Raw genomic sequence first — 27,382 nt, 5'->3', positions numbered from 1 at the left:
ATTGAACAAACAAATTTGTGACAGACAGGTTATGCAGGAAGTCCTTAAGGTAACGAGAACAAATTTTATCTATAATAAAAAAATATTGAAATTTGTAAACTTACTGCTGGCGACAAAAATGGTACCATGCAGGCTACATTATCAATAACAATAATAACAAAGATAAACTTGGACAACCATGCGGCTAAAAGTCAGGAAAAATTTGTAGAGAACACTAAAAAACAATATCAGCTTATGAAATATGATCAAATATTTAGGCTTCAGGAAATGCTGATTATATCGAACTGTTGTGTACATCGTGAGTATTTCCATGAGTTACACACCGATAATCTAATTGAGTTGATTATTTTAAACTCATTGTGAATGAGGCGGTCCATCCCAAAACTCACATTATCCTTATTTTTAAAATTTTCAGGAAATGAAAAAACCTTTCATTACCGGTAATTATCATGACAGTGAATCTATCTATAATATTAAAACGAAACAGTGTTTTTTTATTTCACGATTCTGAATCAACCACTCGACGGATTTTCATGATTTTTGTGTTGAAAGAAAGATCATTTTGAGAACTAGGGAATGTCGAAGCCATAATTTTAGTGTAGGGTCCCAGTTTTTTAGAAATTAAGTTTTAATTTTTTTTAAAGTCTAGCAGCCGACGCTAAGATTCTAAACTAGCTTTTGGCATGAAATAATTTGCTTAACATAACAGCTGTAAACATTCAGCCTTTGTGTCACAAATTCAGCATTTGGATAAAAATGTAAAGACATACTTAGGGTTGACTTATTTATACTATGTGTAATGCTAATCTTTGATACGTTTAATTCTTCTGTAAGAGGATGACAGATTAATTAAATATACATAGTAAAATACTGGGATGTTCAAATTATTTTTTAAAGCAATATTTGTAATCTTTGATTTGTTTTAGAGCAATATAATTTGTTTCAACTAACAGCTGGTTAAATATAAACTATGGAACTATGAGGTTATTTTATTTTTGTCATTGATTATAGGAAATAAGTAAGATTAGTAGATAATTAGACCACAGATTAAACCACAGTTTTAACCAAAATTAATTACACCACAGTACAAATAGAGGCTCTGTACACGAGTCTTAATAAAAAAGGGTAAATGCAAATTATTTTACCGCTCCACTTTTCAAGGAAAGATTAGAAAAATAACAAAGTTAACATGTTTTAATTATTCATGGTAGCTTTTTGTTTGCAATTAATGTTTGTCTGCTTTAACTTTGTTTAGATTAGGCCCGGAAATATTGATGTCATAAAAAGAAGATCAAGAATAATCAGGAATCACGATTTTAAATTACCACCACAACCTCAGCCGGGTTTTATACAAAGATAAACAGATGGATGACATAGATTGAACACAACATCAACATTGACCTAGGATACCTCAATTAGACAAACCATCCTTTTATGAAATCGTGTTCAGTTGTGGTTACGTTTGGGGGCGCCTATATCAGCGCCCCCAAATGTGAAAATATCACTTATTTCAACTATGAATATATTGTAGTTTAAATTAACTAATATGGGAAATTATAGCGATGTACATTTATTCAATGAGGGTGGGTAATTATCAAGGATAGAACTGATAACGGTATGGATAATAAACATTGACAATTACGTCATTAGCTTTACTAGCGTAGCGTGTTTACTTTTTATATTCCTGCTACAATATGTGACCAGTTCTTTTTTTTCAAATGAATGTTATTTGAACCAAACAGCTGTTTCAAAACAAACTGTTATTGTTTTTACTTTTCTTTGTTTACGCTTATTTATTTAGCAATTAATGCAGTGAAATTGATATAAAAAGATAGGTGTGACGATTAGTTTTGATGTTAGGACACCAAAGTTAAATTATGTGTACTGTGAATTTTTTTGGATACTATCGTTTTATTTTAGGTCGTTTCTATTCAGACCTACTGGAAATTGTGTATAGTAGTTGTATTGTGGTGATAATAATTATGGAAGAGGGAGGTATGCTATGGAAGGTGGTATCGTTGACTAGGTCTATACACTTCTCAATTGACTATTACTCTCTCTACTGAAGGTTACTTATAATCAGTGTGCGTCTGTGCGAATCGGCTGCAAATCTCACTTCAACGCTTTTCACATCGTAAAAATTGCAGAATTGCTGTTTTATTGTAAAATTGTCGGATTTAAAATGCATATCGTATAGGCCTATGATGGAATAAAAACATATTTGGTCACACAACATTTGTTTACAAGATGATTTTTCACATTAAAACTGCAAGAAACTTTGTCTTTATATGTGTAAACTAGCTGATCTGAATTGTACACGGTTTTAACTGACTACTGAATTCCCGTACGTAGGACGGGCTAACACCTCGTTACAGTATTATATTTTGTTTCATCCGAAGTTAAAGATATGTGTTTTTGTGTATTATTGCATGCCTTTTCGTCCTAATATGTGTAGTTTTTGAGAAAAAATTAGTTTTAAGTTTGGATAAAGTAAGTTTTGCCCTGACACAAATTGGATAAAGTTCGTTTTGGTTTGACGCCTATGGATGAAGTTAGTTTTGCTCTGACGCCTAAGGATAAAGTTGGTTTTGGAAAGACAGTATACACTAGGATGGCATTAACTAATGGATGGATTAACTAATCAGTTTGGTTTCAAACAATACAACAAAATATTAACACAAAGACCTAATAATATTGCTTGTTTTCATATAATATTTTTAATATTAATATTTTTTAAATATTTTATAACCTGGAAATGTTATAAATTATAAAAAAACCGTTTCATTAATTATTTTTATATTTTGCAGTAAAACGAATTACCATACGGAAGTACAGTTCATTAGACGTTCTCTAAACTATAAAATGAAAAGTGAGAAAATTACTATGTTAACATCTTTCAAATTGATTGATTGGTACTTTAAGAGCAAGAGTACCCTTCTAAACTACAAAACTGTCATCTTGAGCAGGTCATACTTCACAATACTCCTCCTCGTGTGGTAGTCCGACGACAGAGCCAAAATGACAACAAAGTCACATTACTGAATTCAGGCCACCGATTGGGTAAGAGGATTAAGATGGTTTTGGAAAAACAAAGAATACACTCCCTCCTATTATGGTGGATTATGTGAGTTTTCGAATGATACAACCGAAATAAAGTGAGTTTTGGAAATTACACAAACTTTTTAACATTAAATATTAGTAGGATTAAACAAGTTTTGACACGATATTTTATAACAAATAAATGCGCCTTTATCTGCTGAATGCAGTGATACCAATAACTCAAATTCGAAAAAAATTTATAAAGTAATTTTTTGAATGGACCGCCCCAAATATGACTGTTATTCGTTCAGAAATGTAATACTTTGCAATTGCTCGTATTCGAGCAACATGTACACTAGTCATAGATAAAACATACTATGATGTTGATTAGTTTATGGGCAAATCAAATTGAATTAAATCAAAATAATTTATTCCAACAACAACAAACAAATATTCATTAAAAAACATACATAGAGAAAAACAAGTAATCATACATAATATTTCACTTTCTCATGTTTTGGTTTTGTACATTCAAAACATGTTTCCACATTAATTCTGTACCAGTCATTACATTTAAACACAACTACACATTTCAAAAAGACTCTATGATGGCCAAGCAAGACAAGATGGAGGTAAGAAAACAGAGTAAATAAAACAGATTACAAACAGGAAAATGTATTTGCACAAAGCAGTCCTCACTTGACACCCTCTCTTTGCAGTCAGAATGTCAGAAGGTAAATAAGGAGAACGGGTAAAAAATAAGAAGTGCAAAGAAATAAACCACAGGATAATTATTATAAAGAGTTAGCGGAAGGGAGGATGGAAAATAAAGAGCAAAATAAAATATTGCATGCAGTAATATTTATTTCACAAACTATACCTCGCTGGTTTTCCCATTTGGAAGACGGAAAGCTGCGTATTTCCTAGGCAGGTCTTTAAAGTGTGCTGGCTCTTCAGATGTCCCATGGAGAGTGAGTATAAAACCCTTGATGTAGCCGTTGTAGGGTCTCACGTTTTGTATTCTCTACACAAAGCAAATTACTTAAATTAGTTTTTGAGATTTATCATAATGACCCAAAGATAAACCTGTTTGTTGTGTGTAAACAATTGTCTTTCGGCGCTTGTATTTAACGTAACATAAAACGTGTTGTTTAGTGTTTGAAAGAATAATTATTTGTAAGCAAAATGTTGGCAAATAATGAAGACATTGAAACAAAGTATAAACCTGTTGTTGCATGTTAACAACATTACAAACCAAAAATTAAATTCATATTTTGATTCATTAGGTTTGTCAAATTTCATTAAGATTTGTATTTGCTAATTTTTGAATTTGTTAAACAATTAAATTTAGGTTTTGATTTGTTTGTGAGACAATTCCATCTAGGTTTTGATTTGTTTGTGAGAAAATTTCTTAGGTTAGAATTTGTTACAGTCTTGTGAAAATGCATGGTAAAAGTTAACCTCTAAATACATTCAATTACCCATTATTTAACACACTTTATTAGTAATTGTAGGACAAATATAATGTATAACACAAGTGCAAAGTCTCTTTCCACTGGCCTGCGGCTTGTGCGTAAACTTTACATGAGAAGAGTTTGGAAAACACTAATCTTAGTAACTCGGAAATGAAAGTGTACTAGATAGCAATGGAAGGTTGGCAACACTTACTGTAGCCTTGACCTCTATCTCCCACACTCCCTTAGGGTCTTCTCCCCAGTTATGTACAGACTTGATGCTCCAGTTTTGTAGTCCATCTTTGCTACTGTCCTTTGGCCGAGGCTCCAAAAGAGTAGTCTTCGTTCCTGTTTGAAAGAAGGACAAGACAAAATTTTTAATGTGTAGTTTTGCATAGATAATCTGCTTAGTGTGTATTTATACACTTGGAAAATTATATCGCCCGCCTCAGGTTCAAAGGACCGTTGCAATATTGCACTATAAAACATGGTCAGGTGATTGAAGTAAGAAGTTTCAACTAACGCATTACTTACAAGTCTCTAAATATTCAGAATTTACCTGTTATATTATACAATATGTATAAGTATACTGTAAGATTAAAGTCTGTTCAAAGTTTTGGAGGTTTGAGGGGAAGCGATTCCATCCCCTTCACCTCACCTTAACTCTGAAACATTGGCCGACAGCTGATCAGCTGATATATAGATTATGCTAAAAAAAAGTGGTGAGGGAACCCAAGAAAGCTTTCCCTTAAACCACCTAAATTTTTTGAACGGACTATTGTAATTTAATATTGGATCAAACATTTAACAACTTTGAGTGGGATAAGTCTTTTTTGTAAACTGCCAGTCATGGGCATTACAAGTAAAAAAAAAAAAAAACCAACTACAACAACATTAATGGTAATCCAAACACCAAACTGTTGAGTGGAACCGCCAACAAACAAACTCATGTAGGGGAAAATTATTTAAGAGATAAAAGATTTAAAAAATCTATGAGAAAGCAAAAGGTTGACGTCAAAACTCAGGTTTCCTATCAGTTAGGCTTCCTCTCAGTATTGTCTTTATAAATTTGAAACCAAAAGGATTACTTTTTATTATCAGACAATGTATGTGAAGGAAGGTGTTTACCAACCTGAAGGAGAAGTGATGGTTATTGTTATGGCTCCTCTGTAGGGATACTGGACAGTAGTTGTAACCTCTAACTGCTCCAAGAACTTGACATTGTCTTCTTCTTTGTCTAGACAACCATCCACGTCAAACTCAAGATCAGCCACTTCTCCCACTGTGAAATATATGGGCGATCTGCAATTTATTCATCCACATAAAATTTAGGCCTACATCATAATGTTTTCGTATATGAACGTCGAAATACTCTTTTTTGTCATACTATGGAAATACTATTTTTTCAGCATAATCAATGACGTTTTCATACAGTTTTAGATATTCCATCCTTATGGCCGCAATTGTATCCTATTTCTTAAAAAAATAAACCATGTTTAATCAGGGACTCACATTGTATGCTCTTCTGTCAAATTACTTTTCCACTATTAGCTTCTGATACTTTGATAATTTACCTCACACATAACATGCTATAGTTTGTAAGTTTTTCTTTAAGTCTGGCTTGATTATAAAGTCTATGTATGCAACAGAAAACAATAATTGATAGTAGCACACTCCGTCATTCGTCAGTGGCTCGATTCAATAATGCAGTTTCATTCACAACTTTACACAGAAATAGGATGTCTATCATCCTCCATAGTCCAAGGAACAACTCACTAAGCTAGAACTCCTTCAACTTAGCAAACAAGTCTCGTTTGAAAAGGATTTAAAAAATCACATTTTAATCAAGTCAAATATACAGTTTTATTAGATTCCATGTTTTGTCACCTACATACATGTGTATCCTAAGGCAGGGTGCACACTGGAGAAACCCGTTTCAGCAAACTGGTTTCATCAAATTGGTTTCAAGGAAACCATTTCTTTAACAAATGCACACAGAAGAAACGGGATTCCATCAGTTTCGTGATATGAATTCGGATGATGATGATGTGACTTATGAATTCGAATGATGATGATGTGACTAATTGGTGATGGCTAAAGAAAACTAAAAGAAGGAAGTATTGGGTTCACCCGTTGATTAGGGATGGTCAACACAGTACTTACATTGTAGCTCGTTAATTATGCAGTAATCCTGTAATATTTTTAGATTTTTAAGAATGCCAAAGCCTCTTTTTGAACGTTTAGTGGAATTACTTAGCCCACTAATAAAAAAGAAGGACGCCAACCGGAGGTTAGCTCTGTGAGCTGAGGAAAAATAACAATACATTGAGGTAAGTCAAGAAAACCAATAGAAACGTGAAACTGAAGCCTATACGAAATCTGTTTTTTGGATTTCATGTAAACCAGTTGCAAGAAACAAATGAAATTACAGTTTCATGCAACGCAGTGTGCACTACCCTGTGTTAAACTAATCCATCTGTTGCGAGCAACTAAAGTTTCACGTTTCATGAAATTGGTTTCCTGAAACGGATTTCTCCAGTGTGCACCCTGCCTAAGATGAAGGTGAGTGAACATGATGAGTTCTGAATTATTGAGATGACAGCTATGTTAATTACTAAGATCAGTCAGTTCTTTACTCGGTATCATGTATTAAGATCTCAATGCTGTATGCTTTGTGTTTCCTTGTTACATTCAGTGTTCCTTTGAACAAAAAAATCTATCCTTTAAAAACATACATTTTCTTAGCTTAGAGAAAAACATTTCAGTGTTTGACTTTGGTAAAAACATAAATGGACTGATACGAAACAATTCAGACAATATTTTGAGAAGCTCCAACTTATTAAACTCTCATTTTGACTACGTTGCTGATTTAACGATACACAATCAATCTGCCCTTTCAGACAGTGGCGGACACCTGGGCAAAGAGCTAAATGTTAATCTGAATTTAAATTACCCAATACGTTACTCACTCAGGATTGAGTTTGACAACACAAGTTTTCTTCTTAGGTACGTTTGTCCAGCTCTTGGCCAGTTTGACCATGTTCTCTGCATTGAGGAGGCCGAACCCAAAGTCGTTGCTGACCCAGAAGCCTCGGCCATTCTTGTACCAAATGTCTCCATTATCTGCTACCGGTGCTACCTCGGCTCCCATCGATATTATGTGGTAGATGTCTCGAACTGTCAGCTTTGGGCTGGATAGGAAAAAAGCCTATTTATGCAATTCTGCAGGAGAAATTTTAAAAGATTTATATATAGTTTGCAAAATGGCGAGAGAGTTTAAGATTTTTATTAGTATGTGTAATAATAATCATGATGATTATTTTAATTACTTCCGTATTTGTGAAAGATTACACGAGCCACAGTTGTACCAAAATCTAGTAACTTTGCTGCATCTGTCTTTTCTGAGTATAATATATTTTCCGGGAATGCGTATTTTAAACTTTACATAAACAAGCAAGCGGTTATCGGTAGTCTTGGTTTGGTTTACTCTTATAAAAAATACATTAAAGTAATCAGGTTCATAGAGTTTATTTAGTATTTTAACTTCGTTCAAAACCTTAAAAAAACAGTATCGGGGAGTTGATTTAAGTCAATCCTCATTAACAGCTACTTAAGAAATAAGAAGTCAGGGTAGTTGAATCACTTCACTTTGAAAAAATAAAATTCTGAAAAAAAATCAATCTAGAACAAATTGTTTAAGATGTGTCGTTATTGTTAGTGCTATGCTTACTTGGCTTCCAAAACAAGAGCAATAATGCCTGAGGCGATGGGGGCCGCCGCAGATGTTCCACCAAAGGAAGTGGTGCATCCACCATTCAGGTCTATGGTGGCCTGTAACAATCACAGGTAGGTAAAGTAGATAAGTTCTGCAAAGTTTGAAAATTATGGCTAATAAGTCAATTCAAGGCCCTACCATGGTGATTGAAGTCGGAAGCAATATATTTGAAGAGAAATATTTGATCAACATCAGCTATTCAAACGTAAGTCAATATGAAAAATGTATCAAACTACTGAAGATGCTACAATAGGAGGAGAAGTCCAGTTGCAGTATCCAAGGTGAATGGTTGAACTTTAAGATTCAAGATCTTTATTTTTCATTAAGTAATACCAGTAGACATTGTCATTATTGTTTTCTTAAGTTTAACATACAATCAGTTTTCTTTTAAAGAACAGCATGAATGCACCAAGTGAATAGGTAAAACCATGCCTTAAATAAAATCTAAACTTAAACAAATTAACAATTTACATGGAATGGTCAGTAACAAAAACGAATATCCTCTAAAAAAAAATTGTAGGAGGTAAGCACTTTCATATCTGTAATAATACATAGTACCATTGACTTTTAGTTTAGGTATAGTAGACGTGGATCGGCTGTCACTAATTGTTTTTGTTGATCAAAAGAAAGTTTTTGTTTATTTGAATGAGCTACTCCAGAGTGGGCTACAGTCAACATTATTTCCACTCTTAGTTGTTGATACTAAGATAGTGGATGTGACATAAAATGTACCACACAGCTTAGCTGATAGTTTGACTTGGTTGATGTAAAAAGTTGATCTACCGTATTCCACAGAAATCAGTCATTTACATCTGCTTACACTGTCGGTGACTCTCCATTTTTATAAAAATCTAGCGACAAAATTATTATGGGGATGGAATATCTAGTTCTATCAATAGTGAATGCTCAAAGCCCTCAAAAGGTGACTGAGGTGATACTTTTACAAACCTCTTCACGATCAAAGCAATGAATTGTTCCATCAGTTTTAAAGAATATATTGTACTTACCACTTTCTCATCATTGCTGTTGCCCCCGGAGTATGCACCGGCATAGATAGCTGTGCACCGCTCGCTGTAGTACACAGTCTTGCCATTCTGTGACACGCTGCTGATTCCGATCGTGTGTGCATTGTTGACGAGTCCATCAGCACCACAGTTATCTCCCTGGTGCTTGCCGTTCCCTCCTGCGAAAACGTAGATAGCCCCTTTGCCTTTCCTACCCTAAAAATTATCAAACTTTTAGCTTAAGCTTCTTATGTTGCAATATATTAAGTACTAGTGAACCTGTACGGCTCAATGCCCCGCAAAAACATATGAAATTAGAAAACAAATTCATCGTTATATACTGGGTGGCGCATAAAGAACGCATGGATTTGAGTTGAGTGGTGAGAGCAATAGGAGCGTAGTGGAGGGACTGGGCCTGGTTGTTTTGTAGGTTAGGGTGTCCAGTTTTAGTAGCAATGGTGCAGTGGTCCGTGTTACATCGCATTTTTGCGGTAGAACATTTTTTCAAAAGTAATTAAATCTGTTCAACAGCTTTTCTGCACAAAGTATGTTCCGCGAGTCCTCAAAAAAGTACGGTAAGGCCCAAGAATTCCCACTTTCGAAAGTTACACCAAACGTTAAGTTTCAAATCGTGCAGTGGTTTTTGATGCAATTCTTTTGGGTCTTCTGCTGCCAAATAGCGCCAGTCCTGCTTATTGACATAACTATCCAAATGAAACTGCACTCCGTCATTAACATCATAAACAAAACGCCATCAGTGGAAGAACATCAACCATTCTCAGTTTTCATTGTTTGTTCGTAATCGTTCATTCATTGTTCGTAATCACGTTCATAAATCTTCTTTACGATCATAATTTTGTAAGGATAAAATTTTAACTCATCTTTCAGGTTGCCCTGCAACGAGCGTCAAGCGGCGAGGGCTTTGAATAACAGACGTCCTTACTCTGTCGACATTTTGTGGAGTTCGCGCCGTGCAAGGACAACCAAACCACTTCTGCTTCATAGCTGATTCAGTTGTGCGAAAAGAAGCTACCCAACAAAGTATTGTGTTGCGATCGGGTTTTGTTTTGAACCATTGAACTATGCACGGAGAAACCATTGAACCGTTATATCAGATTCATTATTTTTGAATAAATGTTCTACAGCAAAAACGCGATGCGCCAGGTCAATTGCACCATTGCTACTAAAACTGGACGCCCTAACCTACAAAACAACCAGGCCCAGTCCCTCCACGGACGCTCTTATTGCTCTCACCACTCAACTCAAATCCATGCGTTCTTTATGCGCCACCCAGTATATTGACTCGTCGAAAATTAAATACAGTAATAATAAAGCATTAGAAGGGAGGCAATCCAGCTATTTTCTAGCTGTGTGCGTATTATATTTAGTAAATTAATAAGTGTTCAAGTTCAAGTATGTTACAGGGTAGTTATTTTTTAAAAATTTTTAAAAACACATTTAACAAAACATTTTATTATATCAAACCAATAGGCAGTGAATGTAGCATATACCTATGTAGCATATTTTGAGGGTCATAAAATGCTGCTTGATGAAAACACTTTTAAAAATAAACACTAAAAACAATATTTTTTTCACAAACGCACTTCCATAAATACTACGATTTTAGTTATAAAGTTACCTTCAGGAATATTACCCTGGTCAGAATTTTCCGTAATGAATATGCTTATCCTACTATTAAAAGATGTATCCTTACTTAAGCTAAGAACATTGCTGCTCTTTAATTAAAGTGCTTGTGCTGCAAATGTCAAAGATAACAGAAATTAGCATCTTTCCATTTTAAAAGGTAACTTTGTTTCAGACGGGCAAATTTTTTATCATCGAAATCAAAATATGTCCTTACTGACTTGTTCCATGTTAAGACTTTACATTCTACTTTACATTGTTGTTAACCGTTCTGATCACATGAAGCCTTGTGCCATTAATGAGGCCCTTTTTGATGTATTAATATCAATAAAACCACTGCCTCCTTTTATTAGTATAATCTGTGTCTTGTCAATCCACTGACCTCTATATTTAAAACTCAGTTGTATTTTCTAGATGGGTGCCTCTGCCTTCGACTGTTTTCGAGGACCCACTCTTCCCCTTGGCATACTGACAATTAATTACCTAACTTGTAAAGTTCATGTAGTAGTTCATTAATACTGTTAGTTTATAAAGAAAATTAGATAAAAGGTACTTGGCTTGGTGCTTTCATAACTGCAAACTCAAAATACACCCACAAGTAAAAAAGAATCAAGTTATTGGTTAAAAAAACTATGTTTGTGTAAAAACATTATTCACATGAAGTAGATGATTTGTTTGATTTCTCGATCAGCTGTTTCGTTTGAATTAATAATTTCAAAGATTTGTGATTTTAAATACATCAATTATTATAGTAAAGTTTTCTAAATATGGTAACTTATTCTCAACAAAGTTTTACTATTCCCAGCATGAAAATAAAGTAGTGAGATCCATTATAAGTAAAGTTTAAGGCACACAATCCTTGATTGAAATGTAGTATACATTAACAGTCATAATACACAGCAATTATTATGTAGTATTCTTTGACTATTTTCAAGTAACAAACATATGTTTCTGTAAATAAAAAATAACTCCCTTGTTATCCTTATGGAGAAATACGAAACTTTAAAGGGCCCCAGGGCCTCACTCTCTAATTATTTCCTTAAAAAGAAGGTTTCCTGCACAACTTTACGTTACGCTCTTTCCAATGACACCAAAAACATGTCAATCGGTTCTGTAATTTCGGAGGAGTAATTGTCACAAAAATCGTGCTTGCGTATTAAATAAGTAGGCTATAGATTATCTAGGTTACGTACCTTATACAGTCAAAACAGTTCTGAATTTAGTCACTAAAGGACGATGCGCATTTCAAAGCTTTTGGCCGGCACATGTACCTGTATATATGTAATGAATTATGTGTTAGTGTTATGTGTTTTTAATGTTTAAAAATTTTGACGAAATAGCAAGATGAATTGATAAATGTATCCGCGGACCTGAAGATAGAGCTTAAAAGCTCTGAAATGCGCATCGTCCTTTAGTGACTAAATTCAGAACTGTTTTGACTGTATAAGGTACGTAACCTAGATAATACTTTGAATAACAGTTCAGGAGGCAAAATAATGAATAAAATATATTAAGGTGAAAACATTATTTGAATTGACATCATCTAATTTAAACAAATTGCTGTTTAAAGAGTGTAAGTAATCACTAATCAATTTGTGATATTAAGTGAATGTTTGATAATTTACTTTTTTATATTGTTTAGGTGCAGTGGTAGAGAAGAATGGCTATGGTAGATGTTAATACTAAACTGTATATACTATACTATATCTGTAATACTATAGCATACCGTAAATATTAAGAACCAAATTCTCTCAAACCTTATCCTCCCCCATTGCAAACGCAAAGCTAGATTATAAAACTGTAATAAGCATTTTATACTTATATACGCCAACCCCGTACGAAGAACGGGTACTCTGCTAGTAGCAATAGCCTGAAATAGCCACTCAAAACTATACTTTTTTATAAATAATATAAATAAACTAAACTTATACACTCAAAACTTATAAATATTCTGCCTGATTTTAGACTGTAGGAATAGTGTATACAGTATTATGTTTGGGAAACACTAACAGGTGTACTGTGTACTACCATGGTGGAAGGAAATGGTGTACTGCATTGTATTGGTGTGATAAAACAAATGATACAGTTAACAATAAGTTGTATATTCAGTTTGGCTTGGTTTAATTTGCTTATCTGACAAACATCTGTAATTTGAATATGGATTTTGGTACATCGCTTTGTACATAGGATAATACGTTTTGTGATGTTGGTAGTCCTTTTGGTAAATGTTGATGTGTAGCCTATGTGAAGACTATCTGCGGTGTCTGGGGTCTCAAATATAATCTGTTTAAGTCATAATGTGTTTAAATCTTTTACCACAGATCAAGCAACAAAACTTTAAGTAGGGGCTCTTTTCAACTGAGTTCATGTTTATTCTAAAACAGCGCCTACACCATATTTCTAGTTCTATTCATAGTCAAAAAAGGTAGTAGAAATTCAAGCTTTACCTCTGAGGCTCCCTTGTCAAAAGCCTGATCTGTCATACGGCCGACCTGCTCCATGATCTGTCCGTCGTCTGCTGGTCCCCAAGAGTTGGAGTAGATGTCAAACTCTTTCAACATGTGTATCAGACCTCGAGCTTCCACGTAGTCTACAGACCGATGACCCAGTACCTTTACTCCTGCAAAAAAACAACCTTGCTGTAAAAGATAGAAGTTTTAATTTCTAGGAAACGTTTTGTTGAAATAACACTTGAGACAGACTTAAGGGAGAAATTTAAATTTCATGGTAATAAGGAAAGAAGAGAAAAAGAAGAAGCAGTGTGTGGTTTAAGTTACTTTGTTTCATTGTATGTGAGTGACTTGGAATAATCTTAACAAGGTTGATAAAATATGCCACCTGTTAACTTCTAAGGTAAATCAAGGAAACCTCAACTTTGATTTATTTTAAACCTTGCAAACACAAGGAAATCTTATACTGTAGTATACTGTATGTCGAAAAGTGAATTTCATTTCAATAACATTCACAGTCGATTACGTGCTCGTTCAGCGCGTGCTCGTACAGCGCACCAAAAAATGGCGGAATATCGTGCTCGTACAGCGCAGTCTACTTGGAACGCCCGTCTGTCTATCTGTATGGCTACCTGCTCTGTATTTCAATGAACTAGCGGTACGAGCTTTGGGCTTTGTTTAATTTGTGAATGGCTGTATAAGTCCTGATTAAAGCAACGGGTAATGGTTAGCTGGTCCCGTAATCCGAGGGTCGAAAAAGGTTGGGGCAATAAAACGACTCCACTGGTCCCGAGAGGTCCAGGTAGTTTTGGGGCGGCTAATCCAGTGGGGCAATGAGGCATGAAGCGTGATGTAAACAAACAATAAATTCTTGCAGTCCTGTCCTCGGCAATGAATGGTGCGAATTTTGGAATTCCCTCGCCAGGTCATCATCCCATCGCGAAGCTCTAAACAATGCATCACTTCACTCTAAACGTCAACAACAGCAAATACTTGCAGCGCTCTCGGTATCAAAGAATGTTGCGAATTTGGGGTTTTGTAGCACTCACCTACCATAAGGGGAAGTTGATAAATATACCTTTAAACATCTATGAGAGAAGTAAACAAAATTGAGTACAAGAGGTAGTAGGCCTACTGTAATAAGCAAAGTTAGTAGGGATATTTATGCTCAAAATCAAATGTTAAGGGGAGAGAAGGAACGTGGAGGAAAAAGAAGACTGCAGCAATGAAATACTTCATCGACAAAAAGCTAGAATCTCTTTCAACAGGGGAGATCAACCTGGTAACTTTTAGCGAATTTCCCCTATAGGGAATAAGCTATTACCGTAGTACTCATGGTGAGACCTGGACCCGGGACCGATTTATTTTTTTCGTTTTGAGGTCCCTAGAGGCAAAAAACACCATCCGTTCAAATTCATATATAACACCACACCGTCCGTTAGCGCGATAACTCGAGCAAAAATGTTCCGATTTTGATGAAATTTGGTACAAACGTGTAAACCTATGTTTATTCGAACGAGTTCGCGAACCAGCATGATCGGACTATGGGAACCGGGGGTTATGGAGGTTTTTATGGTGTTTTCCCATTTTTTACTCTAAAAACTTAAAATTTAGCAATTTCTATTCAAACCATTTTGTAGAGCTTAAAAAACAAATTATTTAGTATATTAAAGCGTTATTATGCGCCTAATTGTTACGGAGAAAATTCCAAAAATCTGTTATTTTAAAATTCCCATGTTATTCTTATGGAGAATAAGTTAACTGTTGTAGTTTGCTTGTTTATGAACATATTTTGATCAAATTTGGAAAATGCATTAATTTCATACTAAACTATTAACATAAAAAAAAACACATTGTTACCCTCCCTGTTGCAGCAAACCTAAGTAGGCATACTCGTTAAACTAATGTTATTTAAATCCTACTAATATTATAAATGAGAAAGTTTGGATGTATGGATGTATGTTTGTGACAAGTAAACGCGAAAAATACTGGTCGGATCGGGCTGAAATTTGGTGTGATGATAGTTCACATTCCCGATTAATATATAGACGCATTCTTATCTGAAAAGTCCTTTCGGGCTCCACCCATACTCGGGCTCTGGAGTTTTCCATGTTAACCTTATGAGTAATCATATTTAAAAGGAATAAAAGAATTTTGTCAGCTGTTTCAACTACACAAGTCAAGTTGGTTCTATGATATTAAATAGCATTAAAAAGTTATAAGGTTTACCAACAGGGTGCAGTACTATTAACTTTTACTTTCTCCCCCTATACCATAGTATATGGAGAAAGTATTGTTTTCGTCAAAATTTTCGAGTTTGAGTTTTGAGTGGATATATTCGTTTTGGGTCCCCCTGGACCCAAAAAAGTGGTTTTCGAAGTGATGTCTGTGTGTGTGTGTGTGTGTCTGTGTGTCTGTGTGTCTGTGTGTCTGTGTGTCTGGATGTGTACAGAGCTAGAGACTACACCTGTGGTCCGATTTCGATGAAATTTGGTATGTAGGTTCTAATCCATGGTATCTCCAGGCGTTTTTTTCATTTTTTTGAAATTTTGATTTTTAATGGGGATTTTCCCATAAAAACCCATAAAAAACTGGAAAAATCGGATTTTCTCAAAAATGGCCCGAACGATTTTGATAAAAATTTAGTATGTTGTAGCCCTTTAAATTCTGAACAAAATGGTACAAATCCCATTTCTGTAAAAATTACGGTTCAAAAGTTATGGTAAATTATGTTATTTTCCCTTAAAAATCCCATAAAATAACGAAAAATAGGATTTTAGACAAAAAAATCCGTTTTTATTTAACATAGTATGTTATGATCCTTACAATTTTGATAGTTTTTCTCATTTCTTAGAAATTTTTATTTTTAATGGATATTTTCCCATAAAACCCCATAAAATGACGGGAAAAAAAGATTTTCCCAAAAATGGCCTGAACGATTTTGATAAAAATTTAGTATGTTATAGTCCTTTATATTCTGAACAAAATGGTACAAATCCCATCTCTGTAAAAATTACGGTTCACAAGTTATTGTAAATTATGTTATTTCCCCATAAAAACCCCATAAAATAACGGAAAATCATATTTTCCCAATATTGGCTCGAACGATTTTGATAAAAATTTAGTATTTTATAGTCCTTTAAATTCTGAAGAAAATCTTACAAATCCCATTTCCGTATATTTACTCTCACCGCTTACACATGATAAAGGTTGTTGACAAACTTATGGGAGAAAGTATGTGTCAGAATGCTGATACCGTTTATTTTGCATTTTGTGTCCTCTTCCCGTTGCAAAGCACGGGTACAACAGCTAGTAGGGAATAAATGTGAAATTTTTAAGGATACATTTTAGTGTAAAACCAATCAGGCAAATGGAAAATCGCTTAGTCTGCAGGTTTGCTGCGGCGGGGGTATTTAAAAATATGTATCAAACGTTTCCTTACCCAGAGAGGTTTAGTCGAGGGGAATAGAGTCTGTAAATATAGTTTTTAGTCATTTGTAATATGGTAGTTTGTTTGTAAAATCTTTGTAAGCATTAATTTTGTCGTATTTTTAGTTTTTTCGTATATTTTATGAGTTTTTTGTTTTGTTATCAATTGTAAATATATCTTTTCCGCAATTTAATTTCATATATCATCGTATTTGATCTGGTTTTTGATCAATGTTTAAGTCAATTTTTGTGAAATATGTTTTTAAATGTACTTAGTTATTATTAAATCGTAAATATTCATCTTTTAGCTGTGTGCCCGATCTACTCACGGGGATCTTATAGTGGTCAGTTGAAACCTTCCTATATAAAGAACAGCAGTTGGTTTGCATATTTTCAAATATGCTGGCCAAACTATTATATATAAACAAATACAGTATCCGACAGTTTCAAGTAAAAAAAAAAAAAAAAAAAAAAAAAAAAAATGCGTAATAGAACTATAAGGGGTACACTTCCATATCTGTTGGCACAAACAACCAAATGAGTAATATTGATTATTCGATTGTTTAATTCGTATCGTTTGGTTAGTTAGGTTAGGTTAACCTTACCTAACTAACCAAACGATATTTAGTTAAAATACTATACCTCAACCTCGCTATTAAACATTCAGGTTGGAAATTTCACTAACGATCCCAAGAGATAGGCAATTGGTCTATTTGCTGTATGGTCCAGCGAGCAGCACATAGCGTTGAGAAGACACATTGGAAAAGCGATTTGAGCATAATCCGTAAACCTCTGTTACAATCACCCACTGCAGTTGTCACTTTACACTTTACACAACCACCATTGAAGTGCCGTTAATGAGTTTAAACCTTTTATGTAAGCTATTGGTAATGCTTATGTAAAAAATGTAAGTTTCCCAGCCATATAAAACACTGATTCAAGGTCTTTTTCCCGGTTATCAAAACTCAAAAAAACTTTTATACACAAAGAATCTCTATTTTCATTTACGGTTACCCCACAAATTATTGAACTTGCGATTAATTAAATCCGTTATGTAAGGAAAAACTGTTTTAATCCAACTTGGTTTGGATTTGCTTTTGAAACGTGATCGGAAATGATTGCGGTATTTGTAAATAACATTAAATGTAAACATATCAGTGACATCTAGAGAAAAATAATCTTGATCCGAACAGCTGTTCGCTATTTCATAGATGATTATGTGATAAAAATTGGGAGAAAACTTGACAAAAATCGCACAAAATTGGGTTTTTAAACGTCCGTAAGTTTATTTAAAAAGTAGTGAGGCCATATTTTAATAGCTAAAGACACTCTCGCCAATCCAGTGAATACATTAAAATGATTCGGATCTTGATAGGTACTCTCGTTTTTCAGGAAAAGGCCGCGTAAATGGCTCTTGGGCCGTGACAGACGGAAGACAGGCTGACAGAAATTGAGATGAGACTTGTTTTGGCTTCTTTAATGTATAAAACGTAAAAATAACCTAAAAATTTATGATTCTGAGCAATGTACATACAAAACTCTAGTTTTATTTATATAGATTGTTTTAAACACATGTCTTTGTATACGGTATTTTTTCAGTTCTTTTCTTAACGCATTTGTATTTTATAATAAAAATTTTCAGCATGAAATAATAGAAAATTATTCACAACACTGTGTATTAGTATCCTTAGGAATTAAAACCCAATGAATTCTATAACATGCCATATTACTGATACTCATTCGCTGAATCACCTTTTAAAAACTGCTGTACTTTTTAATGTTACTGGTAAAACTATCTAAATCTATCAAACACTCTCCAAACATGTGTTTTTAGAGACAACGAAGCACCTCAGGCCCCTTCCTCCTACTGATGAATGGGCATTGATAGCTATACAGACACTTCCCATTCCCATTCCTGTTAGACAAATTACAAAGGGGCTGCCGACGGGACCAGTGGAAGTGCGGATTAAGAGACCTTACTTGAGACTGGGACCAGTAGAAGTAGGGTACCTGGCTTACGGGACCAGTTGAGTCTGCCCCAAAGCAACCGCCACCAAAATCGTAGTTTTTGAGGACGAGGATCCAGATTTGCACTTTATGTCCAAGGCCGCTTGTGAGAGTCAATAAATTGAAGCTATGTCTTTAGTACTTTTTAAAATATTTAACTGGCCCAAGACTTTTTTCAACCCTGTATATACAGTACATGAATGTATATAATATAGAGTGAGAGAGAGAAAGAGTGACCGGATATAACATGTCATATTAACTCCCGTGATCTTTGTAACTTAATTGTATTATTGGTCATTATTATCCAATACTTATTCTTTTGTTTTGAGTTAAGATTGCATTCCCATGTTCGGTTATTACATGATATTCTTCAACCAAGCCCATACAAACTTAAGATAAAATTGTCATTATTATTAAAAAAAACAGCATTTGCACCAAAACCGTTTACAACGACAAATCGAACGATTAGTGTTTTGACAGGAGACATGGTATAGTTATAATCAATTATATAAAGAAATCCTACTAATATTATAAATGAGAAAGTTTGGATGTATGGATGTATGTTTGTGACAAGTAAACGCATTAACCACTGGACGGATTTTGCTGAAATTTGGCATGATGATTGCTCACATTCCCGATTAACATATAGGCATATTCTTATATAAAAAATCCTTTCGGGCTCCGCCCCAGTGGCTCTATAGTTCCCCATGTTAACCTTATGAGTATTCATATTAAAAGGGAATTAAAGAATTTAGTCAGCTGTTTCAACTAAAAAGTTGGTTCTATTTATGCAAAAGCATTAAAAACTTACAAGGATTACCAACAGGGTGCAGCACTATTATTTTTTTTAATTTATGACAACAGCTAAATTTGGACCAAAAGGTGAGTGAGCGTAGCGAACGAACTTCAACCTGGAGGCGAGTTAGCGTAGCGAACGAGCTAACCTGAAGGCAAGTGAGCGCAGTGAACGAGCTCCAACCTAAAGGTGAGTGAGCGTAGCGAACGAACTTCAACCAGGACGTGATTGAGCCATGCGAACGAGCTCACTTATGAAGTAAAACGTGATTAAAATTAGACAAATTACATAGCAGTATACAGAAATATGTAGTTAGATTGTATAACATTTCAGAATATCTAATGTATTTACTGTTTGGTATTCAATTAATGAAAATTATTACATCTGAATAACGCATTTTTTAATGTACCGTACGTGCTTAATATGACTTAGAAGAAAATGTTTTGTTTAAATAACGTTAGAATTTTAAGTAATCTCTTTGACTATAAAAACAACTTCAGTATCCAATAATAGTCAATGGTAATATTTATAAAAAAATAGCATAATATTTATTTTATAACATACTTTTAATATATTTATTTTAAATTACAAACAAATTTGCTTTAAAAAAGGGGTTTCTTTTCCGAGTTTGTTTGGCTCTTCTATGCGACCGACTCTCATGATTCAGGTCTTATTTTTAATTGAAGTTATGCACTCTCAGACACCACATCAAGCATCGGCATATATGTGATTTACTGGATTACTCGATCAAAACACATAAATTTTGATTTATTTTCGAATTCTTACTTTAATTTAAGGTGCATTTCACCAGTTATAATAATAAAATCCTACATATCATGGTCTAAGAATCTCCAGTGAAATACCAGCTATCAATTGAGCTATTAGTTATTTAAATTGGACGAGTTTCAAGCAAACGCAAAGTAAACAATTAACATAATGTTTTTTATAAGGTTTTTCTATGATTGAACGTCAATAACTCCAGTATTGTTTAGGTATTTTTATATATTTCGACTCAAAATAATAAATTATAGGCAATAATTTAAGCCATTAATCGTTTGAATCCGTTAATTCCAAGATACTGTATTATTCAATCAAAATCATAGATTTGAATATTTCTTGGATATTACATTACATTTATTTTAACGCTGCGGTGTAGCATGGGTAATCTAGTTTAGTTTTTATTTTAATCAGTAGAATAATAAGTACTGCACAACTGCTACCTTAACGGCTAATGAAGTTCTATTTGGTATCAACCATACAAAATCAACACACAATATTCGTCCAGCAACTAGTGACACTGGGAAGGTGCATTGACTGCTTTGCTACCCTCCTGCAGATAATCGGGGTTGAGATATTCGGACTTCAAAATATTAACTGTAGACATGATCTAGGGGTTGCATTTGGACGGGTCAGTGTTAGGTCTTTCGTGGAAATTAGACTGGTGAATGATTGGTCCTTCCTGGAATTAGGGACACCAAGATAACTGCGCTGTACGAGCACTGCGCTGTACGAGCACGCGCTGAAACAGCACGACACCTCACAGTCAGTTTTAGTGAGAGGTACGTGGTTAATTAGAAACATTTTAACACAAATTATGATCTTCTCTTACTGGTAAGGCGCTTGGTCTATTAGCAGAAACAAGTAAAAACAGCTTAAAGCTACAAACAACTTGTTGCTGCGTAGCTGAGTGGTTTATCGGTGTTCGTCTGACAATCAAGAGGTCACCAGCGATCCTGAGCAATCTCAGCAGTAGTGTTTTGATGGCTCAAAACCAGACGCAACTGTCCTCACTCATTGGCTTATACGTAATACGTATAAGAGATAAAATCTACTCAACCACACTATACTACCTCTACTATACTGTATAGCCTACTATCTCTATATCTCTCTACCTATGATGTTCATCCTTCAATCTTCTTTGCCTTACAAATATACACTCATCTATCAGAGTCATTTGATCGGCCACTACGGTCGGTCCGATACCGTCCCTACCTAACAGTGTGTTAGTCGCTCGAGTGTGTAAAACCAGCTGTGTTTCCATAGTGGCATTGCCATTAGAAATGTTGTAGGGACGGTATCGAACCGACTGAGGCCAATCAGTACATGTTTTTTTTTTTTTAACCAATGTCGTTGGGCCGACATCGTGCCGATATCATTTCGGTGTGGTGTCGGCTAGTGTGAAAACCCAATGTTAACAATTAACACTTTTTTTTTATTAAAGTTTTAGTCACAAATAATCACCTAGCTTATAAAGTAAACGAGGATATTCTGAAAAACTAGACAAAGATAAAACATCAATGATCAATGGTCATTTGGTATGAAGTTACCTGCAACTTTAGCGTCGTAAGCGACTCCTACACCACACTTGTTGTTATTGGCTACCATCGCAATCTCGCCTGCACACATTGTCCCGTGGGAGTTGGGATGACCATTGGACGGGTCCGGATTGGAGCCAGCTCTGTTGTTGGTCATGTCGTAACTCAGGTTAGCCAACTGTCAACACCGAATAATATTAAGTACGATGGGTGACTGGAATCCTTAGTGAATATTATCAAACAAAAGTTAAAATATTAAAATTTATATTGGTTTTTAAACCATGTTGTAATGTGTTGGTCATACTTCTGTCTTAGTTCTCCTCCATTAAATTAAGCTTTCATAAATTTCACTCCATAAGTTTTCTTCTTTTGTTCTCTTCATGTTGTCCGTAATCTATTGAGGGCCTCTTTCTCAGGTGTTACTCTTCATTTGTTCAATTTATGATTGTACTGCCTGTGCAGTTTTTCTGTTGCATAAACTTTTCAACTGCGCAAAATTTAAAGGACAACTTATGGTAAAGCATCTTTTGCGTTGCAATAAATTTCATAGACCGAAACGAAAAGAAAAATCTAATTTTGACAACTGCACACTATTGAGAGCAAATCATTCAAATAATTGCTTTAAATAATAATTGTCTCAAGGGAAAACGTGCATTCTAAATATAAATTATTGTGAGAAAAATTTAGTAAATACAATTTCTTATAGAAATTTTTTTTGTAATTAATTAATACATTGATTGTGCATGAATGGTTCAGTATTATGTGAATATTCCTCTTAACTAATTTGTCAGACAGTGTATGGGGAGTTAGTTTCTAAACTTACGAAGTTACTTTGTAGATCAGGATGGCCGTGCTGTACTCCGTCGTCTACCACAGCCACTTTGACAGACTTGCCTGTGATGCCCATGCGGTACACTGGCACCAGGTTTAGGTCCATCACGGGAACATCCTTAGTACGGTAGTCTTGCTGTAAACAATCAATTTTGAATTTTTGTATTGTGTTGACCTTTGACTGTCTAGGGAAGTACATATTCCATTCCCACACAAAAGCTGTAGGCAGTTTTACACATTGAGTTGAGCCACTTACTGAGTGGACTGATGTGAATTACACACTTCAGTTGCATACCCAACTTCTTAAAAAATAAAAAAGACAACCTGATGTAAACTAAAATATATTCTATTATAAATCAAATATCATAGGATAGCAGAGCCAAAAACTAAAGGGGAAAATCAAATTTTGCAAGCAGAGTGGCACGTTTAATTATGTTTTTTTATAAAAAAAAATTGGCACAGGTTGATAAATGTGATGTTTATTTAAATATCCTATTTTAATATCAAAAAGTCAAAGTTTGAAATATAAACCGTGTTTATTTTACCATTCAAAGATGTAAATTAATCCTATTTTAATCTTATAACGATACGATGTTAAATAGATTGTCATCACAATCAGACAGGGTGCTGGAAACAAAAGTAGCATTGCATCTATAGAAATTATCAAACAAAAAGATCAAAATTGCAGTCATGTATTCACTACCTACTGTACTCGTATCAGAATCAGTATTTGACAACTTTAGTAAATGCAAAATTAGTCAAAACCCTATCGGACTTCCATTTGTTTATACCTGTCATCCTGTTTTTTTAAAGAAAATAAACTTAGATTCCTCCGCGAAAGCAAAATAACTACGAACTATATGCGTACCGCATACCACTGCTTGGTCCAGAGGGGATCGTTGAACTCATCGGCGTAGGCGCTGGGCTTGCTACTGTGACAACCGATGTGTTCAGTGGCTCCTTGGTAGGTTTTGAGGTTTGTAGCATCCACTGGTGTTGTGTCAAATGAACCCAACTTTGAACTGCCACTTGGACTTGAGCCATAGCCGCCGTATGTTCCATAAGATCCATAACTCGAGCCGTAAGATCCCGGCTTAAATGACGAAGATGACAGTGAGCCTGGCTTAAATGACGATGATGCGAGTAAGCCTGGCTTAAATGATGTGGAGGAAAAGGAGCCCTGAAAAATATATTTTTAGATTTAGTCAGAAAAAATCAATATCAAATTAGTTTCTATAACATACATTAAAATGTATGACTAATGAAAGTAATGCATTTACAATTAATCAGTGGTGAGCCAAATCGGAACCTTTCTGGATTATTCCTTGCCAATTTTAAATGTACATACAGTACAGTAAACTAGTTCCGGTAATTAAGTATAATCTTACTAATATTATAAATGTGAAAGTTTGTGTGTTTGTTTGTTTGTTTGAAGTTCAATCACGCATAAACCACTGGACGGATTGGGCTGAAATTTGGCATGATGATAGCTTACATTCCCGATTAACATATAGGCATATTCTTATCTCAAAAATCCTTTCGGGCTCCACCCCAGTGGCTCTGTAATTCCCCATGTTAACCTTATAAGTATTCATATTTAAAGGGAATTAAGGAATTTAGTCAGCTGTTTCAACTAAAAAAGTTGGTTCTATGATATGGAAAAGCATTAAAAAGTTATAAGATTTACCAACAGGGTGCAGCACTATATTTTTTTGCATTTATGAAAACAGCTAATTTGAACTAAACAGCAACAAAAAACTGTTATTCGCAATGAGAACTGTCAAAGTAGGATTGTTTACAGTTATGTTTACGTTTTTCATTTCATGAATAATTTGTGATATTTTGCGAATTGATAATTTATTTTTTTCTATTGTTTGGTGAAATGGTAGAACATTATGGCTATGGTAGATGTGTAATACTATAGAATACTGTAAATTTAAAAAAGCAAATTTTTTCAAACTGTGTCCTCCACCCATTGCAATCGCAAAGCTTAAGTATAACTGCAATAAGCATTTTATACTTATATTCCAACCCCGTACGAAGGACGGGAACTCTGCTAGTATACAATAAATAAAATATGGTACGGTAAGTAGTGTACAAAAAATGTATTATTTCAAAATAATTAGGCCTAAATAAAAATAAGCTATAAAAAGTGCATGATGAAAAGACATGTAGTAGTAATTTCTTTACCGGTTTCTTAAACGCAGAAAAGAGGGACATAAGGGCGTCGTATTCTCCACGGGCAGCTTTTGTCGTAGGGGGCTCGGGGTCAGGTACAACGCCTCTCTTGGTTCGCTTCACTATGGACTGCTGCTCTGCCCATTTCACCTGTACAGCAAAATCAGTGTGAGTACCTTCAACAATGAATGGGAAAAAATAATAAAGTGTTTGAAAGAAGTAATATTACATACACTAAAAAAAACACACACACACAATAAATACTAGGTAAAAAATAAAAGACACATCAGTGAATAATGAATCCTCTTTTAGCGAATTTCCCTATAGGGAAAGTAGCTATTACCGTAGGTCTCATGGTAAGACTTAGGCCCGGGACCGATTTACTTTTTCATTTTAATGTCCCCAGAGGCCAAAAACACCATTCGTTCAAATTTTTATATATGTATATATATATATATATATATAGGTATATATATATATATATAGATTTATATATATATATATGTGTCCGTGAACACGATAACTTGAGTAATTTTTATCCGATTTTGATGAAATTTGGTTTGAAGGTGTAAGGCGGGATAAACTTGAATGAGTTCGCGATCCAGCATGATCGGACCATGGGAACAGGGTTTTATGGGGGGTTTTATGGGGTAAAAATTGGTTTTTCTCACTTTTTACCCTCAAAACACAAAATTTCCCAATTTTTCTCTAAACCTTCTTAAAGAGCGTAAAAAAACAAACAATTCAGTATATCAAAGTGTTTTTGTACGGTTATTGGTTACGGATAAAACTAAAAAAATTGTAAATTTAAAATTCCCATGTTATTCTTATGGAGAATATTGTAAAATGTTGTATTTTGCTTGTTTTTGGATATATTTTGATCAAACTTGGCAAATTTATTTATTTTATAGTAAGCTATCAATATTTTACTAAAAACACACTACTTTATTAGTTTCCTTGTAGCAGCAAACCTAGGTACTCGTTAAACCTAATGTTATTTAAATAGATCAATTGAAAATCAATTCGGCCAAATGGAAATTCGCTTAGACGGCAGGTTTGCTGCCGCGGGGGTATTTTAAGAATAACATTAAAACTAAGTAGCATGTCAATTTTTTATATCTTCTATATATAAAGCCAAAAGTACCCATGAACTTTTGAAAAAACTACAAGTCACACCCCCATAAACCATATACATAGGATGTTCGCCATGTCGAGAAACCTTGCGCAAAATTATCCATTATTTCTTAAATTGCCCTATTTAGGTCGTAATTCCTTTCTAAAGGGAACTTTTCATATACAGTACCTAATGTTAAAAATACCTCAGCTGTACTTATTTGTTTGGTATTCTTTCAATTTATTACCTCATTAAAATCAGGTGTGATTATTTGTTTCTTTTACTGTATTTGGTTTATTTCAGGTTAACTTAACCAATCAATAGTTTTATTAATTAATACTTATGATGTCAAACGGGGTGAAGCCCGTGGGTAACAGCTAGTTTTAAATAACGTTAAATTAACCACTGCACACCTGACCTCTTCTAAATCTGTCAAGCTGCGAGTGAGATGGTGACTTCCCCTCTTGGAGACCTCAGGATGGTCATCTCTTGTAAACACGTAATGGTCTTCAAACGCATCAGCCTAAGAAACGAACAGAGATGTTAGAAACATAAGATTAATATTGAGCTTGCTTTGCTCAACACACTATTAGTAGGTATGTTTTAGAAGTAGCATGGATAAAACATTACTCCCTTGTGTTGGTTAGTCAATGCTAGTAGTCTTTGGTCTTAGTAATGGAATAAACCTAGAATCAAAATGAAAAATACCTTAAATCTGATGGAAAATCGTTACTGTAGTGTGTCATTAAATTATCTACAACTTTTGTTAAAATTCTTCATAAAATTCTTTTCTGTCTCAAATGACTTAGTAAACTCAGTTTAAAGTCTAAAACTGTGAACATTGGCTTCTTCCTTATGTTTGCACCTCAAAACAAGGCAGTTCCCATTCCATTATTAAAATATCTATTTAATTAAAAAGCTGTATATTTTACATTATAAAATAGTTAGAACAATATAAGATATTCTACGCCAAAACATTGCGATGAAATCGTAAATATCTCCTACGATCGCGGAGGACATTATCATCGTTTGCCGCAATAGTGAAATCTTTTGGACATCTCCCGCAGGCCGCGAACGCGCTGAATGCGTGGACATCTTCCGGGAATATAGCAAAACTATATGGACATCTACCGAGGTCACGGAGACATCACCACGTTTCCAGTCTTCGCAGAACCATCATGAACAACGAACATCTCCTACGACCGCGCCGACCGCGGAGACATCATCATTGCCATTCGTGATGCCACGAAATAGCTAATTGTTAGATCAAATCCCGCCCCGAGAAAATCTGAAATTGAATGTAATCCCGTCTTGAAGATCAAAAACACATCTTCATTCAAAATTTC

General features: G+C 34.5%; 1 protein-coding gene across 1 annotated transcript in view; it reads right to left on the bottom strand.

The window, feature by feature from the left end:
• Positions 1-3,883: 3,883 nt before the first annotated feature.
• The window catches only part of LOC129004034 (neuroendocrine convertase 1-like), a 53,534-nt gene continuing 30,035 nt past the window's right edge, over positions 3,884-27,382 (bottom strand). The window contains exons 3-14 of the mRNA XM_054432407.1: positions 26,455-26,559; positions 24,935-25,072; positions 23,613-23,924; positions 22,737-22,880; positions 21,926-22,091; positions 13,364-13,536; positions 9,276-9,488; positions 8,224-8,324; positions 7,463-7,684; positions 5,626-5,795; positions 4,708-4,841; positions 3,884-4,063 (exon numbers count right to left, since the gene is read on the bottom strand). Coding sequence (XP_054288382.1) covers positions 3,914-4,063; positions 4,708-4,841; positions 5,626-5,795; positions 7,463-7,684; positions 8,224-8,324; positions 9,276-9,488; positions 13,364-13,536; positions 21,926-22,091; positions 22,737-22,880; positions 23,613-23,924; positions 24,935-25,072; positions 26,455-26,559 — 2,028 coding nt within the window. The 3' untranslated portion in view covers positions 3,884-3,913. The remainder of the gene's footprint in view (positions 4,064-4,707; positions 4,842-5,625; positions 5,796-7,462; positions 7,685-8,223; positions 8,325-9,275; positions 9,489-13,363; positions 13,537-21,925; positions 22,092-22,736; positions 22,881-23,612; positions 23,925-24,934; positions 25,073-26,454; positions 26,560-27,382) is intronic.

Source organism: Macrosteles quadrilineatus, unplaced genomic scaffold (genome assembly GCF_028750875.1).
Source record: "Macrosteles quadrilineatus isolate MER2022 unplaced genomic scaffold, UCM_ALF_1.0 Scaffold_9__3_contigs__length_116548681, whole genome shotgun sequence".
Classification (NCBI taxonomy): domain Eukaryota; kingdom Metazoa; phylum Arthropoda; class Insecta; order Hemiptera; family Cicadellidae; genus Macrosteles; species Macrosteles quadrilineatus.
This window is presented reverse-complemented; position numbering and strand designations above follow the sequence as displayed.